Here is a 17,607-nt window from a genome sequence, read left to right on the forward strand (position 1 = left end):
TAACCCCGGTGGGACGTACACTGAGACAAAGACGACTACTTTGCCCTCCATTCTCCCCACCAAAACAGTGTAGCGTCCCCTCTCATCATGACGCACCTCGTCTATTTCTAGCGGGAGCGAGGTCTTGACCATAATGCCCACCCCTCGTGAGCCTGACGTAAAGCCCGAGTGGGCCACCAAACGATAACCACGTCGATTCATGGCACAAAAGGAGTTACCAATAAGGTGTGTCTCCTGCAGAAAGACCACATCAGGCGAAATCCGTTTCAGATACTGCAGGACCACACCCCGCTTAATCCTATCCCCCAGCCCGTTAACGTTCCAGGACAACAAAGTCAGGTCCCTACCCCCCATCACATACAGAAGCCATCATTTGTCCCCCCGAGAGCAACTCAAAAACACCAGTACAATAAAGGGTTTGCCTTGCGGTAGAAACGAACCACACCCCACCCCAACCCACCCATCCCAACAGAACTCCCCCCACCCTGCACCCCTGCATGAGCCCGAACAGCCCCCCCAAAGTGCAGTGTGCCTGTCGCCCCATAGAAGAAAACTAACTAGTCCCCCAGAGGAGGAGGGAGATCCCCCAAGAGACCCCGCACGACCTCCACAGGAGGGGAACTTACCCTAACAGTCAATGGTGACAATAACACAGCCCGGAGCAAGGCCTACCATTAGTCCCTTAATCCTGATCCGGCGGGCCCTCCCCACCAACCGCTCCCCCCCCGCCCCCCCGGCCCCGATCTCCAGGCAAAGTGTCCAGCCAGTCCCCGGCCGCCTCGGGACGATCAAAAAAGTGCGTGCGGCCATCTACCTCCACCCTCAGCTTAGCTGGAAAAAGCATCGAATATTTGAGATTCAGGTCTCGTAGGCGACGTTTGACACCCAGAAAGCTTAGTCTCTGCTTTTGGACCGCCGGGGTGAAGTCAGGATAGAAATTAATATCCATGTTATCAAGTCTGACTGGCCCTTGGAGCCTAGAAGTCTGCAGGATAGCGTCTCTGTCCCTAAAATTGAAGATCCGGGCGATGAGAGGCCTCGGAGGGGCGCCGATCTTAGGCCTACCCCCGGGGACCCTATGGGCCCGTTCCACTGCAAAGAATTTGCTCAGCCCCCGAGGCTGTAGGTGGGTGAGGACCAGGTCCTCCACGAACAGATCCGCTGCCTCCGCCTCTCGTCCCTCCGGCACCCCGATAATGCGGACGTTGTTTCTCCGGGCCCGACCCTCGGAATCCTCCAGTCGACGATTCATCAGGGCGCTCGCCTGGCCAAGCCTGCGCACCTCCTGTTGGAGGGCCGCCACGTCAGTTGTGAGGCCCGAGGTAGAGTGGGCCAAAGAATCGACTCGGTCATTTGTTTTAGACAGATCGGCTCTCACGAGGCCCACGTCCACGAGGGCCGAGTCGATCTTCTGCGCCAGAGTGTCAAAGCGCTGGTCCACCGAGGCCTTCATCTCGGCGATGGCGCCCATGACGTCCCGGAGGGTCAGGTCCGTGGGCGGAACAGGAGCATCAGTCGGGCCCGTGGGGGACCTACGCAGCACCTCTGGAGATCCCTTCTGGAGGGTGTAGCGGTCCATGTTATTGGATTGTTGGGCCGTGCCACGACGGGTCGACTTCACCTTGGCCCGGTCGCCATCTTGTTTTGTGGCCATGGTCGCAATCCCCAAATCGAGCCAATCTCCTCAGAAAAGGGGCAGACAATCCCGTTCAAGGGCTCCGGGGGGGGGCGACCACCGCTCCTCAGGACGGATCGCAGCCGGCGGGCCGGCAGGGCAGCCCAACGAGGCCACAGCACCGCACACCGCCCCGCAACCCAACCTCGCCTGGCAGCAAGGAGGGCGCAAAAGCGAAAGTGAAAGCGCGGGGTACGCGAGCCACCCAGCCTTGCCCGCCGCTGTTGTTCACTTTGTGTCCGGATCGCCCCACGACTCCAGTACGGGGGGCCGGCGTGGAGAAGGCCGCAAACCTCAATCGATGCTCCTGCCGGTGTCCGAGGTCCGATTTAAAAACGGAAAACGGGCGTCACCTCTGCACGGGTTCACAAATACAGTCCCCTCATCTGGGACAGGATTCTGTCAGGATTTATACAGGAGGTCGCGGAGGTCCTCGGGAGCCTCGCACCTACGCGGCCATCTTGGTTGCGCGCTAGGCTCCTCCGTAATTTGGCTTTTCTGAGTTTGCTACTTTCGCGCCACCTCCTGTTGCGCCGGTGTTTTGTTTCTTCTGTGGTCGTGGCCGTAGAGTTTGCCTCCGGTCGACCACTAAGAAATCCATCTCTTCTCTCAGGCTGAGATTGACCTCACCGGTTTCATTACTATTGCGCCATCTACCACCATCGTCTGAATCTGTGCCACTCTTGATTACTGAACTGAGATCAGATATTGACGCCGAGTCTGCATTGTCTGTGTTGCTTACGAGGGATTTAGCTTGTGCTTGCTGGTTTGGTTTATTCAGTCTTTGTTGTCTAATCATATCGTATTTGTTCGCGAAAGTGAAAATTTGCCCACATTCATAATCTGTCATGTCGCGGTCAAATTTGAAGATTTTATGCACTTTGATTCGTTCCTCATGTTTTTTTAGGCGCGTTTTAATCTCTTCTCTACCCTTAGCAATTGCATCTTTCTGTTCCATTGTGTCAAGCTCCTCGTTGATGCCATCTATCTCTTTTTATACACACACACACACACACACACGCAGGCAGAGTTTATTAGAATACATTTAATATTAAATCAAATATAATTTGGTAAAAAGAAAACAAATCATCAGAAACATTTGTACAGGTCCTTACTAGACCGAATTTATGGTAATCCAAAATAAATTATATGAAATAATAGAATCGGAAAATACGTCATTCGAAATAGTGACATACAACCCTAAATCGCCTGGGCAGGGTGCATCAACTCTACAAGCACTTGTGAATACATTAAAAAGGTTGGAGACTTAAGCTCTAATATCTGAGGTACATATCATTTGTCTCAATAATATAATATTCAGGTGTTTCATTGAAAGGGGTATCTCAGTTTGAAGTACATACACACACGTAAGTTAAGTCCTTTTCTCTCTCTCTCTCTCTCTCTCTCTCTCCTCTAAATAATCACATAGTATCACAATTGAAAATTCTCAATCTGCAAGAGGGAAAATCTTAAATGACAAGGTCAATACCTGTATTTTGCAAATATTTATAGACAAATTACAGGTATTTCAAAACTGTAAAGCGTGCCAAAGAGCTTTATACGGGACTGTGTGGCGTGTGCAATTATCACCACATCATTCATAAATATAACAAGCAGCGGCAAAGTCAACAGGTCTCTGTTTAATGTCCCTATGAACAAAGCATTAGCACATTAGAGCGAGGCAGACAACATGAAACCAGCAGGAGTAGAACATAGCGGTATAGCTGAAAAGTAGTTCAATGTAATCAGTAAAGTGGAGGTGGAAGAATACACCCAAACAGCCAATACCATTAGGTGAGAGATAAATAGTCCACTGGAATGAGTCACAATGTTACTGACAAAGGCTCCACAATGTCTCATATTAATGGCTGGAAGAGGTTGGTCATTGAACACCAACGGTTGAAAGTGATGCACCGAAAGCTTAATCTATGTATATTGTTAGCAAGAGCTCTGTTTGACAGCTGCACTGTTAAAACCCAAAGTTAAAAATGGAGCATCACTATTGTTTATTATCATAAAAGTGGTTACCGATGCAATAATTATCCTTTCATCCATACAGGTCACTGTAGGGCTTGTGCCCCTCTCCTAATGCAAAATAACCTGATAAAATTTGTTATTAAAAAAAAATGGAGCATCACCAGATCATCTCCTTGCAAATCTCTCGCAGGGCCGGACTGGCTGCAGCGGGCATCTCACCGGTGGGCTGCCAGGGTGGGAGCCAGTTTTGGCACCTGGGGCCATTTTCATTACCGGGGGCCGGGAATATCGGCCCCCGGTAACAAAATCGACCGAAACTGGCGCTAGAAAACAGCTCGGCCGCACCCCCTACACCCTGGAGGGAGAGCAGGCCGAGCAGTTTGCCAGGGCCGGTTTTGTTTCCCAGTCTGGCCCAGATCTCTCGGACTAGAAAACTATAATGTTGAGCTCATGCACTGCTTGGTCAGGCAGGGTTATTGGCAAACTGAGCTATCTTACCAACAGTTGGCGCTATTACAATTGCCAGTCCAATTCTAGTTAGCAAATAGTCACTTACCTCAACATCATCATAATGAGGGGGCAATCCTTGAGACTCCTGAGGGGTAATGTACACATTAGATCCAACCAAAGAGCCAAAGAAACACTCTAGTTTTTCCTGGATCCTCCACAGTTCCTCCTGTCAGAAACAATAACCACGGATTTGCATTAGTTACAGATCCACAGTGATCTGCTGCTGGTTACTGGATCTTTCAACTAAATTTGACTAACAAAATTGGAATGATTTATAGTCTAAATTTTGTGTTTTGGTTTCAAAGGTGACAGTTTAAACACCCAACTTTATTCACATAAAATGAAATGATACTCTACCACCCAGTACTGTTGTCTAACACAAAAATACCAGCTGCAAATGTACTCTACAATACAGTGGCGCCAGGAATGGCTCATATGTGCAGGATGGGGGTGTTGCGGGGAAGGGGAGGGGGTGATGGGATGTCGCACGGTGGGGGAAAAACTTTTTTTTTTAAACTTACCTTGAGGCCAGGTCCTGTGTCTGCCTCTACTCTCCTGCCTCCGACTCCAGGGACAGGAAGCAGGCAGCCAGGCTCCCTCCACTAAGCCAATCACAACATGGCACTCAGCCAGGGGCCGGAGGGGTGGGAATGTTCTCCATGCAGGCTGTAATGCAGCCTGCATGGAGAACGGGGAAAGTACGCATGACTGGTTTGGGCGACCCTAGAGGGCCGACCAAACAGTCATTGTGCCCTTAGGAGTGGGCAAACCACTCCTCCTCTGCTCCGAGAGCAGAGCAGCCCCGCACACCCGCCCGCCCGCAAAGCAGCAGGACACAAAGCATAATAACTCTAAGTTATCATTTTATGTTTCTCCTTGGCACTGCTTAAAAGCAGTGAGCCAACGCCCATCTGCCATAGCGGAGGAGCCGCCACTGCTACAATATTGTCTTCATGAAGCAAATACAAAACAAACTGATAGAGTCGCCCATAAAAAATCCCTACGCACTCCATACAGAATGCTCGGTGCTCGATTCTCAACTGACTTTTATTGCTGTTGAAATGGGAATGGCATGAGATTATCGTAGATCTAGTTATAACTCTAGCATATGTGATTACCAATTTGTGGCATTGATGGCCATTGCCAATGAAGAGTTGAATGACCTATAGATGCTTGTGTTGATGTTAGTCACATTGACAGCTACATCATGGCTTGGCAAAATATTTATTGTGAGCAGATCGTCTAATTGTTGGACATCTGCTTAGTCTTAGATTAAGCTTCCAGAGTCATTTAGGGTCGTGGGGATCTGCAGAAAAAGAGATCCTTATTGGTTAAATGAAGTGAAGAGGACAGTTTTAGGATTGATAAATCAAAGGATATATTTATGCATCTGATAGAGATTTCTAACTGGAGATTCCTGATCATAGAATATTCCCCAGGCATCAGATTGGATCCGGGATTTGAGCAGTACCCCTGCACGCCAGTAGGTGGTGATGTTCAACTCCGAAGTCGGCGGTGTCTGTGCCGGAAGTGACGTGTGCAGTGCCTATACAGGCGTCACTCTAGGGTGCTGACATCTGTTATTTTCTTTTGCGCTAGTCAGTGCAGATTCAGAGAGAGCTACCCCGAACATTGTTTACTGACTTTTGTCTCAACATTTTGTCAAGGCTTTTTTGAGATTTTCATCCTGGTGTTAGGGATGTCCCCTAAGAAACCAACAGGCTTCAAACCATGTGGTGCATGTCACAGGCTGATGTCTAACAGGCCCTCATCTGGTTTGCCTATGTGTGCTTAGAGCAGGACCATAACTCCAAGACCTGCAAGGACTGCTGTGCCATGAATTCCAACCTCACTCGACCACATGATGGTCTCAATCCCAGTCGCGAGGAATGTCCCGTACTGCTCATTGAGCCACTCCTGACAATTGTTCTCTCATCCAAGTTGTCGGATAAGTCCCACAACAAAAAGAAGTCGAAGTTGTGGAAGCGGTCTTCGACTTCTCCACACGATTTAAAGGCATCGCACCTTGCATGGTAGGCCTTGTTACGTGATTGAGTCTGTGACAGTGCCACTCCATGCCTCTCTGACTTTCCTGGAGCCAGAGAAACCTCCACCCAACTCAAAGAGTTTTTTGAGGCCATGCATCTTATATTTGAGCAGCCTAACCCCTCAGGAGAGCCTTTGGACCCACGGGTTTGGGAAAGGTTCCTAGTGGTTCGCCGCCAGCAGGTTTGTACTCCGTGGCAGTCGAACCTCTGGAGTCCGGTGCTGAAACCGGAGCGGTGCCACCCACAAGGCCACAACCTTCCTAGGTGCCTGCTCCAGTGCTGTCATTCCCAGTGCTGCCAAAAGCCCCACAGCAGTGCAGGCTCAAGTGGCATACCCTACTCCAACACAGAGTCAGATGGGCATGGTCTAAAGCCAGTGTCAACTGGTACCATGCCCTCTGAATCAGAGCCAGTGCCTTTTTCCTTTGACAGGCCTGGAGAGGGTGACAACTGGAAGGGGTCTGAGGACCCCTGTGGTTACCACAATCCCCTTGATGAACCAAAGGAAAACTGGTACAATGAACTGGCGGTTTTGACACCCCACCAGACACTGGTCAGGTCTCTCCCCTACCGTGGCTACAAAAGAATGTGTCTCATTTACAGTGGTGGTGTGGACGGCAACCGAGGTTTTAGGAGTTTCAGTTGCCCACAGTGGCAGTCAAGACAAACCTCTTGACAGAAGTGCTTCAGCCGGGAGTTGCCCCCACAAACCATTATTCTTATTTAACAACGCCCTTAAAAATTTACTGCTTGGGGCCTGGCACAAGCCCTGCACAGGGTCTCCTTTGCACAAGACAATTGCCCGCTGTCATAGCCCGCTCCTGGGGACCCTAGCTTTCTCATCCAGCACCCCACCACAGAGAGATTGATGGTCCACGCCTGCAACTAGAGGATCAGTCCTGGTGTGTTACCTACGACTCCAAAGCATAGGGAATTTGTAGTAAAGTTCCTCTTTTTGCAAGGTTGTCCCCTAAACTTTTGGCAGATACCGGATACCAAATCGACTGAGTGTGCGCTGGGAGCCTGCTAACCAGGTCCCAGCACCTGTGTTCTTTCCCAAAACTGTACATTTGTTTCCAAAGATGGCAAACCTCTGTGTCACCTGTAAATCCCTTGTAAAAGCTACCCATGGTACCAAGGACCTTGTGACCAGAGAGGGCCTCTAAGGGCTGCAGCATGGATTATGCCACCTCCAGGGACCCCTCACCATAACATCCACACACTGCCACTGCAGGCTGCGTGATTTGGTGCGGAGCAACCTGAAGGAAGAGTCAACATGGCACACCTCTTGGTGGGCTATGCCTCCCAATACTGCCTGTGGCCTGGGTAAGTCACCCCCTCTAGCATGCCTTACAGCTCTAAGGCAGGGTGCACCATACCTCCATTGAGGGTACAACTCCATGAGCAATATGCCCTTACAGTGTTGTTGCCATTCACAGAAATTGTAAGTGTAGTGAAGCCATTTTGAGCACATGTTCTCGGGAACAAAATGGGCAACCCAGTAACCAAGGGACCTGGGAGGGACAGTAAATATGTAAAAGGCAGTCCGCACAGGGGAGGTGTAGCCCTTGACGTCCACGGCAATAGTATCAAAACAGAGATAGAGATAACCTCTCACAAGAGTAGGTTTTCAATTATGTGGACTGTGTTTTTCAGAAATTGATGGTGGATATCAATGCTTGCTTGACTAGTTTTGACTACAAACACTCTATTATCCCTATCAGCCACAGGTATATATTTTTGTACATAGCAAGTATGCACTTTTTTTACTATTGATCACTCTCAATGTGCCGTCACTTTATAGGAGCACCTTATAATTTTTAAGATATCATTAATGCATAATAATCTCTAAAAATTCATGTATATATTCATGACTGAGAAGATGAATACAAATAAATGCACTAAACGCATAATTGAAATCCTACTCTTGTGAGAGGGCATCTCTATCTCTGTTTAATACTATTACAGTGGAAGTCAAGGGCTACACTTTCACCTTGGGGACCACCTTTTACATATATATTTTGAGTACATGGTCTCGGAGTTTGTAGTTACGAATTCAATGGCTCCCTGATGGCTAAGTTGAAAACAGGGAAGTTTGGTACCAAATTTCTCAGCATAATAATCCCACACTGATGCCAGTGTTGAATGTATCATAAAATGCACTCAGTGGGCCTCTGAGAGATGCCCCCTGAAAAATGATCGACCTCTAGTGTATTGGCTTACTGGTCGGGGGGCGCTAGAGGGCGCACGGCAATATGGCCGCCTGTTAAGACGGCTCCGCCTGGTCAAGCCGAAAACGCTGGAATAAACACGTAAAGCGGACCCGAGGCGGCCCGCAAGCGGACGCAATGATGATCGAAAGCACAGGGCCATAATTTGACCGAGAGAAGAGGCGCAATAAGAGCTGCAGCACCTCACAGGACGAGCTTCGTCTCCGACCCGGAGCAGTGAAACGGCGCGAACAAGATGGCGGCACCCAGGGGCTAACGGTAAACACCGGAGCGAAGAAGGCGACGAACCCGCCCCATAGAGACGGGAGGTGAACGGAGCACCACGCGACCCCCCCGAGACTTGCTGCTACTGTGCGAGGGCACTAGGGGTGTGGTGGGGAAGCCGCACCGTCTGGTGACCAAAAATACCTCTGGCGGCGCGACACGTGGCGGCGTGGGTGAACACAAGCAGGGTAAACGTGGAGTGAAACCGGCGACATGAAGCGGAGGAGCAATGAGCAAGTGAGAGATAGGCTGCTGGGGCAAGGCCACTGAGCGAAGGCTGCGTGGTGCGCGATAGCGTCAACCGCCGGGATGCCTGCACCTGAATCTACAAGCACAGCGTATGGACAACGGAAGCACCCAGGGACCCTGTAATGGTAATGCGGGTACTTGGAGGGCTACAATTGACCCAATCGCACTTGGGAAATAACGGTGGGAGCCGGGACTGAGAGCAGGCCGGAGACGACGGCTGGGTGCGACACCCTAGGGAGATTGAGAAGGTGTACCCGGTGTGGTTCTGGAGGACTGCCCTGTCTCGGCTGGAGAAAAGTAGCGCTTCGAGGGTCTATGATCGCTGGTGCACAGATGAGGGCCTAGCTGCTCGCGACCTGTCCCTGTGGTGGGGCCGCGGCTGCGGTGGCGGATTGCACAGTAGGAGAAGGTGAGCGGTGTTCGGCGCGCTGTGTGATTGCCTTGCTGCGGGCCAGACCGCATACACGACAGAACCCGGGGCGGGGGCTCCGGCGGTAGGGAGATACTCAGCTGGTTGCTGCGCCCGCAGCAGTGAACTGCGGTCCCTGCACATGGTGCTGTACTATCCTGCACAGACGGTTGCAGGAACGATCGAACATCAACGTAGAGGTAACATGGGGAAAACGGACAGGGTGCAGACCAAGCTCCAGTTTGAGGCGAAAAAAGCGACCAAAGAGGCGACGATGACACAGGCCACTGCAACGAATACTGACCCGGAGATGTCGGCGGGCATGGAGGGGGTTCTGCAGGCCATACAAAGGAGCCTACAAGACATCAACGGCAAGCTAGACACGATCACACTGCGTGTGGACAATATGGCGGCCAAGCTGGACAAACATGGAGAACGTCTGGTCGAGGCGGAAACTCGCATTGCGGCGGTGGAGGATGAGTCCCATGGCACGACCAAAAAATGCACGGAGATGGAGCGGCTGCTGGACGTTATTAAAGCCAAGGCGGAGGATTTGGAAGCGAGGTCCAGACGCAATAACGTCCGTATCGCGGGGATACCAGAGTCAACAAACACAGGTCGCATGGAGACCTATGTTGAGGAACTACTCCGTAATGTATTTGGCGCGGAGAACCTATCTACAATGTTCGTGGTGGAACGTGCCCACAGATCTCTTGCCCCACGACCAAAACCAGGAGCCACGCCACGGCCAATATTGGCCGGTGTTCTCAACTATAGAGACCGAGATACAATATTGAGGTTGGCACGGGAAAAAAAACAGATCAACTACCAGGGAAACAAGCTGGAGTTTTACCCGGATTTCACGATGGCGGTGCAAATGGCACGGAGAGAATTCGGCGCGGTGAAGGAGAAGTTGTGAGGCCTCAAAATTGAATACGCAATGCTGTATCCTGCACGGCTAAAAGTGATATACGAGGGCCGCTCCACCATTTTACAGTCGCCAAAAGTAGCACAAGATTTCCTCAAACAGTTGCTTGCCAAGCGCAAAGAGCTAAGGCGGACGGAGCAGGAGAATGGCCAGGACTAACTAAACACCATGGGTGTACTAGACCTCGAAAATGAAGCATCCCAAACTGGTAAGACCTGCCTATACCTACTCCTATGGGGTGTTATTGACTAAGCCTGATGGGACCCAAAGCGACGCACGGCTATGAGGCACGTAAGACACTGGCGGACATGGGCGGCGGGGCGGGGAACCGGACAGCTCTTGTTGGTACTGAGTCTGGGTTTGTGGGGCAGAGCTCCGTCAACGAGATGCACCAAAAATAGGAGAGAGAATTCTGAGGGGGCATTGCCAGGTGATCGTTAGGGGCCCTGGACTTGCGGGCTGGGGTGGGTCTGCGAAATATCCTTAAGCTTGACCACATCCATTTCGGTGGATGGAGATGTGTGCTCTCGGTGGATCCCCTACACGGGAGCTCCCCAAACAAAGTTTGAGTTATGTGTTCAATTGACAAGGGGATATGGCTTTGGCATGGTTGGGATGCTGAAGTGGGCGGTGGGGAGATGCAAGGGGGTTGGGTTTTGTTTGTTCACAGGCTGGGGCGTTTGAGATGCATTGCTGAATCCAATGAGACTGTCTGGACATATGTGATTATACGGATGTGTGGGTCTTGGTGCACGGATGCAGCTTCTCAGCTGACTCACTCTACAGGGGTCATAGATGACTACACACAAATATGACGACACGAACTAAGCCATTGAATTTACTAACATGGAATGTCAGGGGGCTCAATAATCCCAAAAAAGTTAGACAGATCTATGCATACCTAGACAGACATGGGATAGATGTTGCCCTGCTGCAAGAAACACACATTGCACCCACAACTAAATCACAATTGGGGAGTCAATGGGCGGATGCCACGCACGGTTCCTCGTACTCCTCATACGCTAAGGGGGTTATCATATTGGTGAAGAAGGGGGTACAGTTTACTATCGATACCACGCTCACGGATGAAAATGGGAGATCAGCCCTCATCACGGGAAAGGTGCGGGGGCAGCGACTCGCCATACTAAATACGTACGGTCCAAATGTGGACGACCCCGATTTTTACCACAAGATTTGGCGCACGCTTAGTGAGCTGCCAGACATGCCAGTGCTTTGGGGAGGAGATTTCAACCTTGCGCTAAATGACACACTGGATAGATCAGGTACCGCGCAAGAGCCACATAGAAAGGCAGTGAACAAAGGGAAAGAAATCATGATGGACAGGCGCATATTGGATATCTGGCGAGTCTGGAACCCATCCGGCACGGAGGCGACGCATGTTTCGGCTGCACATGGCAGTTGGTCACGCATTGATTATTGGCTGGGATCTGAGGAGATAGTACATTGGGTGGACACCGTCAAACACCTCCCCAGAACACTATCGGACCACAGCCCGGTGTTGCTGACACTGGTGATCCCGCACTATGCGCCGCCGCCGTATAGCTGGAGATTTAATGCCAGGGCACTGTTGGATCCGAGGTATAAGGAGGCTTTGACTCAGGCTATTGAGGAATATTTTAATATTAATGCCCCCACCACGGAGGATAAGGGCCTATTGTGGGAAGCATTTAAGGCGACTGTTCGGGGCGTTTGCATTGGTACAACCGCTGGCATCCTTAAGGATCTCCGGCGGCAGATTACTATACGTGAGGATAAGCTAAGGGACCTAGAACATGAATATGAACGTACGCGCGACTTGAGACTTCTGGGTGAAATTCGTACTGTCCTCACGGAATATCAAACTTATGCAGATGATGAATTAAAATATATTGGCAGGAGGCGCGACGCTATGGTGAAAGTGGCAGACCGAGTAAAAGCCTGGCAGCGAAAATATGTTCAGGCCGGCGGCCACAGATAGTCAGGGCGGTAAGAGATAGCAGGGGCGAACTGCGATCTGACATGCCAGGCATCATGGCGGAATTCATGAAGACCTATGAAGCTCTTTATGCCTCACAGTCTACGGCAACGTCGGAAGAGATAATGGAATATCTGGCGGATGTTGCGATTGCGTGGCTATCGGATGCACAGAGAGAATACCTGTCTGCGCCTATAACTGAGGAGGAGGTGACAGAGGTCATTAAATCTCTTCTTAACGGAAAAGCGCCGGGTCTGGATGGATTCACGTGCGAGTTCTATAAGACATTCGTAGACCAATTGGTACCACACTTGGTGGACATGTACGGTGAGGCCCATGAACGACAGCGGCTACCGTCGTCATTACGAGAAGCCATGATCATGACCCTATTAAAGCCGGACTAAGACCCAGAATGCTGTGACTCATATCGGCCGTTATCCTTAATAAACGTTGATAATAAAATACTAGCTAAACTTCTGGCCATGCGGTTACAGCCACTAATGACTAAACTGGTGTTGCCGGACCAATCGGGGTTTATCCCATCTAGGTCCACAGTTCATAACACCAGGACGCTCTTCGCGTTGTCGCACTATTTGACTCCCACTACCAAGGCGGCCGCGGTGCTACTTGATGCAGCGAAGGCCTTCGATTCCATTGAATGGCCTTATTTGCAAACGATACTGCAGCGCATGGGCTTCCCGCAGATTTTCCTGCAGGGGATACAATTACTGTACACGGCACCCACTGCCTGTATTAGAATCAACAATTATATCTCCGACCCAATACGCATAGCACGAGGGACGAGGCAGGGATGCCCTTTATCGCCCCTGCTGTTTGCGTTAGCATTGGAACCCTTAGCATGTAAAATCAGGCAAAAACATCACTATTCGGCGCTGCAGTTCCCACAAAGACCACTGTACATATCGTTGTATGCCGACGACATGTTACTCTATGTACGTGACCCTGGGCTTAACTTGAACCCTTTGCTACGGGAGTATATCCGATTCGGACAACATTCGGCCTAAAAATAAACTGGTCTAAGTCCTTGATCGTGCCGCTCACGGACACCACGAGTCCTTGCGCTTTGGACTACCCCTTGGGGTGGCAATCAGACCCGGTTCGATACTTAGGTATCTGGTACCATCGGGATCCGGAAGTTGTGGTTCGCACAAACTACGGAAGGGCACTTGGGACACTAGAGGAAAAGGTAGAGCGATGGATTCAGTTGCCCTTGTCCTTGGCGGACCGTCTAGCTGTGGTGAAAATGGTCATCCTGCCGAAGTTATTGTATTTATTTAACAATATTCCGATTCAGCCCCCACTCGAGGTGTTCCGTAGGATCTCCACCCTAGTTCTTCGTCTAATATGGGCGGGCAAACAGGCTAGGATCGGAATGCGTGCTCTCACACTGCCTTACACCAGGGGGGGGGTTTAAGGTCCCTGACTTCTTCCTTTATTACTTATGTGCACAGGCCCAGCATGCCCATGTGTGGTATCATCCGATTCCATATTTGACGCATGCAGCGATAGAAGAGGGAGATGCGCACCCAATTCCCTTGGAAGCTATTCTAACCCACCAGAGACCCCCACTGCACAATCGAGATACCAACACTATAGACAAGACCAACAGAGCTTGGAAGACTATGGGTAGGAAGGCGGGTAAACTGCCACTGTATGCACCGGCACTGCCGATACACTATCACCCGGAACTATCGGTTACTCAGGAGGAGGTGGGAATGGGACTGCTTCGGCAGGTGGGGCTTGTCACCATGGGTGATCTTTACGAAGATGGGGCTTTCAGACCACTTACAGAACTGACATTTATAAGTAATCAAACGCTGCTATTCCAATTCACATATCATCGACTACAGGGAGCGCTGAGGTCGTTATACCCGACACACCCTGCGGAGCCACCGGTGATGGCTACACTGCAACTACTGATAACAGATGCCACGGCCGCACGCCTGGTTTCGAGACTATATGCTTCACTGCAAGAGGACATAGCGGGCAATACATATAATGCAATGTGTAAATGGAGCAGTGACTTGGAAGAGCCACTGACGGAGGAGGAATGGACTACAGCTTGCTCCCTTACTAGTATGCTAACACCTAATGGGGGGCCTGCGTATGATTCATTACAAATATCTTCACCGCACATATTACACCCCAGAAAAACTTTATAAATATGGGCTGCGGGCAGACTCAAGATGTTGTCGCTGTGGGATGGAAGGCGCGGATTTCGCACATTTGGCATGGTATTGCAGCGAGGTGGCTGGGTACTGGGTGGAGGTGACACAGATAGTGGGGAAAATGGTGGATGCGACAATTGCATGTGACATTAAAACGTGTCTGCTGGGACTGCTCCCTGGGATAAGGGCGACCAAGCGAAAATTCTGTGTGGTGGCGTTGCTATTGGCCAAGAGGAGGATATCGCTGTGCTGGGGTGGAAGGAGGGCGCCCCAGATTAGGCAATGGATACAGGACCTGACGTATTGTAAAGAAACGTTACAAACATATGAGGAGGAGCTGCCGATGGGATCTCGGCCCAGAGACTACTGGCACTACTTGGTGCAGTACTTACAAGCTTACCCGATGGACTAAATATAGCTGTACGCTTGAATTGTAATTACTGAGATCCACAGCCACAAGACAGTATTGTTCATAATGGATGAAGAATGTTGTTGCGCCACAGTTTGTAAGTTGACAATATGTTGGCATTGTATGTCGTTTTATTGGTATTAAAATGTCAATAAAAAAAATAAATAAAAAAAATAATAATAATTGGCTTACTGGTCCATGCCAGCCAGTCACCACCAGACAGGTTTCTGATCTCATGGGGTTAGAGCCTTTGTGCTCCTGGAGGTCAGAAACAATGCCTGCTCTGGGTGGAGGTGCTTCACACCTCCCCCTGGCAGGAACAGCAACACTTGGCGGTGAGTCTCAATGGCTCTCACCTTGTGATGTGCTGATTTGGGCATCTCCACCTGGTGTAGACGCCTGCCCCCCCTGTTCAGACCCCACTTGTGGCAGCCGGACAGGCAGGAAAATTAGTAAGCAGAGTAGGAGTGTCCACCTTAGCCTGTCACACCCCTAGGGTCGCCAGGAGCTGAGGTGAATCCTTCTCTTAGAAACTCTCCATCTTGAATTGGAGAACTGGGTCCAATAGGAACAGGGATGTGCCCCTCTCCCCTAAGGGAGGGGGCACCCAAAGGGCCATTGGCTACTACTCCCCGACCTCGGTAATGCCCTTAAATGTAGTATTTCAGGGTTCATATAATCATAACAATGGAAGAGTGTGCCTTTTTTTTTATAAAGGTGGAGCACAACAGGAGAATCCAACAAGGTTCTTAATAAAGCCCTCACTCACCAACCTAGTTGACATGCTTCATCATCGGGCCCCACCAGGAGAGGCCGAATGCCACCCTGGTGTGCTTCGACGCCAGAATTACTGCGGAGCTGGTAGTTCGTGTTCAGTGAGTGGTGAAAAGTGATCGTCAAAAATGTCACGATTGTGTCAAAAAATTTTTTTTATTAGAAGCCAATCTGACACAGTTAAAAACATAGTGTAGGACATTAAGGCTGAATAGATTGTTCAGCTGAGTCCACTAGGAAGTGGTCAACATGTTTCTGCCTATGTGTTGTAATTAAACAGACATTCGTCAGGACCGTAAGGAAGGTGTAAACCTCGGCGGTATGGGCACGCTAAGGCCCACCCTAACCTGGGGTTATGAATGTGAAAAATTAAAAATATCAATAGATCTGGTATCCCTCGTGTTGGGAGGAACTGAGTTTATTCTGGATGATGTTGAAATACACAGACAAACATGGAAAGAAAGACAAACATATAATATTTAGGCATGGATGTATACTTTGCCGTAGTTTTTTTGCAGTTCTTAAAAAAAAAAAGGATTACAGCCAACGAGTTTCGTTTAGACAAAGCTGAACGTCATCAGGGCTTATTTTTAGATGTGTGCCATAATACATGATTTCACAGGAAGTCCATTTGAATGCATGCAATCACAATATCTAATGACAAGATAGTCATCCATTTGTGCTGGGACCAACTGGATGCTGATTTGCAGATCGTGGTGTGACACTATGACGGTTACTTTTTCTTGATTTAAAGGATACACTATGGGGGCGATTAACGATGCGGCCTGGAACATCTCAGTTTATTTTACGACCTCCGCATTACAATGCTAAAAGAACAATTGATGAACAGAATGCAGAACAATGTTATACATTCACCCCAGTACAGAGATCTGGGCCCAATTGTGTGTCTTTTGCATTACAATGCTAGCGGTTGGAAACTAAACTGGCAGGTCATTCCGGCTGTCTTGGCCTGCCCGCAATCCCAAAGAGCAATCTTTCTGCCCTTGGGATTACAATGCACGGTTTCCGGCAGGATTTCCATGACCGCCTTTCCGACATGGAAACTGTTAGAAATGGGGGTCTCTAGTTGGCAGAGGTAAGTACCTTTGTCCAAGTAGGGACTATTCTTCCTAGTCAGGGTAAGGGGGATACACTTCTAAAATAACCCCTGTTCACCCCCTTGGTAGCTTGGCACTAGCAGACAGGCTTATCTTAGAGGCAGTGTGTAAAGCATATGGAACACACATAGTAATACAGTGAAAACACTACAAATGGACATCACACCAGTTTAGAAAAATAAGTAATCTTTATCTAAACCAAACAAGACAAAAAACAACAAAATGGTAGAAATAGTTCAGTTCAAAGCAAATTGCAGATGCAAAACTTTTCATCCAAAGTACCTTGGATACGTCGCGCACACAAACCACAAGGAAGGTGATGCGTCGGTTCCTTACACTCAGGGAAGGTGATGCGTTGGTTCCTTGCTCCAGAGGAGGTGATGCATCGGTTCCTTACTGCTGCGCAGGGGAGGTGATGCGTCGGTCTCTTACTGCATGGGGAGGTGATGCGTCGGTTTCTTACTGCGTCCCCCGACGATGCGTCAGACCTGGCGCCTTGATGCGATGTGACGATCCGGGATGATGCGTGGATTCTTGCAGCCGCACAGCAGGCCTTGTGTCAGAATCGGTGTGGTGATCTCAGACTTCGGAGATCAGTGCACTCGATGCGAAATGTGCAGATTTCACAAGCCTCGGGCAGGCACCGCGATGATTTCTTCTTCGATGCATCTGAAACAGATGCTGATGCATTGCGGTTCTCGAAGTGGCGATACTTTTCCAGCTACCAGTGGCAAATATCCTCCAGAGGTCCAAAACAACAGCAGGCACCTCTTAAGCAGGTCAGAACTCCCAGCAAGGAAATTCAGGGGAGCTGGTGGTGAAGTCTTTGTTTCCCTGAGACTTCAGAACAG

At 49.8% G+C, this 17,607-nt stretch overlaps 1 protein-coding gene across 5 annotated transcripts in view; it reads right to left on the bottom strand.

Moving 5' to 3' along the window:
- Positions 1–17,607, bottom strand: part of RIOX2 (ribosomal oxygenase 2) — a 766,429-nt gene that overhangs the window by 457,750 nt on the left and 291,072 nt on the right. For all 5 annotated transcript variants that reach the window (XM_085622446.1, XM_085622442.1, XM_085622444.1 and 2 more), the window contains one exon: positions 4,209–4,328. In XM_085622446.1, the coding sequence (XP_085478572.1) occupies positions 4,209–4,328 (120 nt within the window). The remainder of the gene's footprint in view (positions 1–4,208; positions 4,329–17,607) is intronic.

Source organism: Triturus cristatus, chromosome 8, assembly GCF_964204655.1.
Source record: "Triturus cristatus chromosome 8, aTriCri1.1, whole genome shotgun sequence".
NCBI classification, from domain to species: Eukaryota; Metazoa; Chordata; class Amphibia; order Caudata; family Salamandridae; genus Triturus; species Triturus cristatus.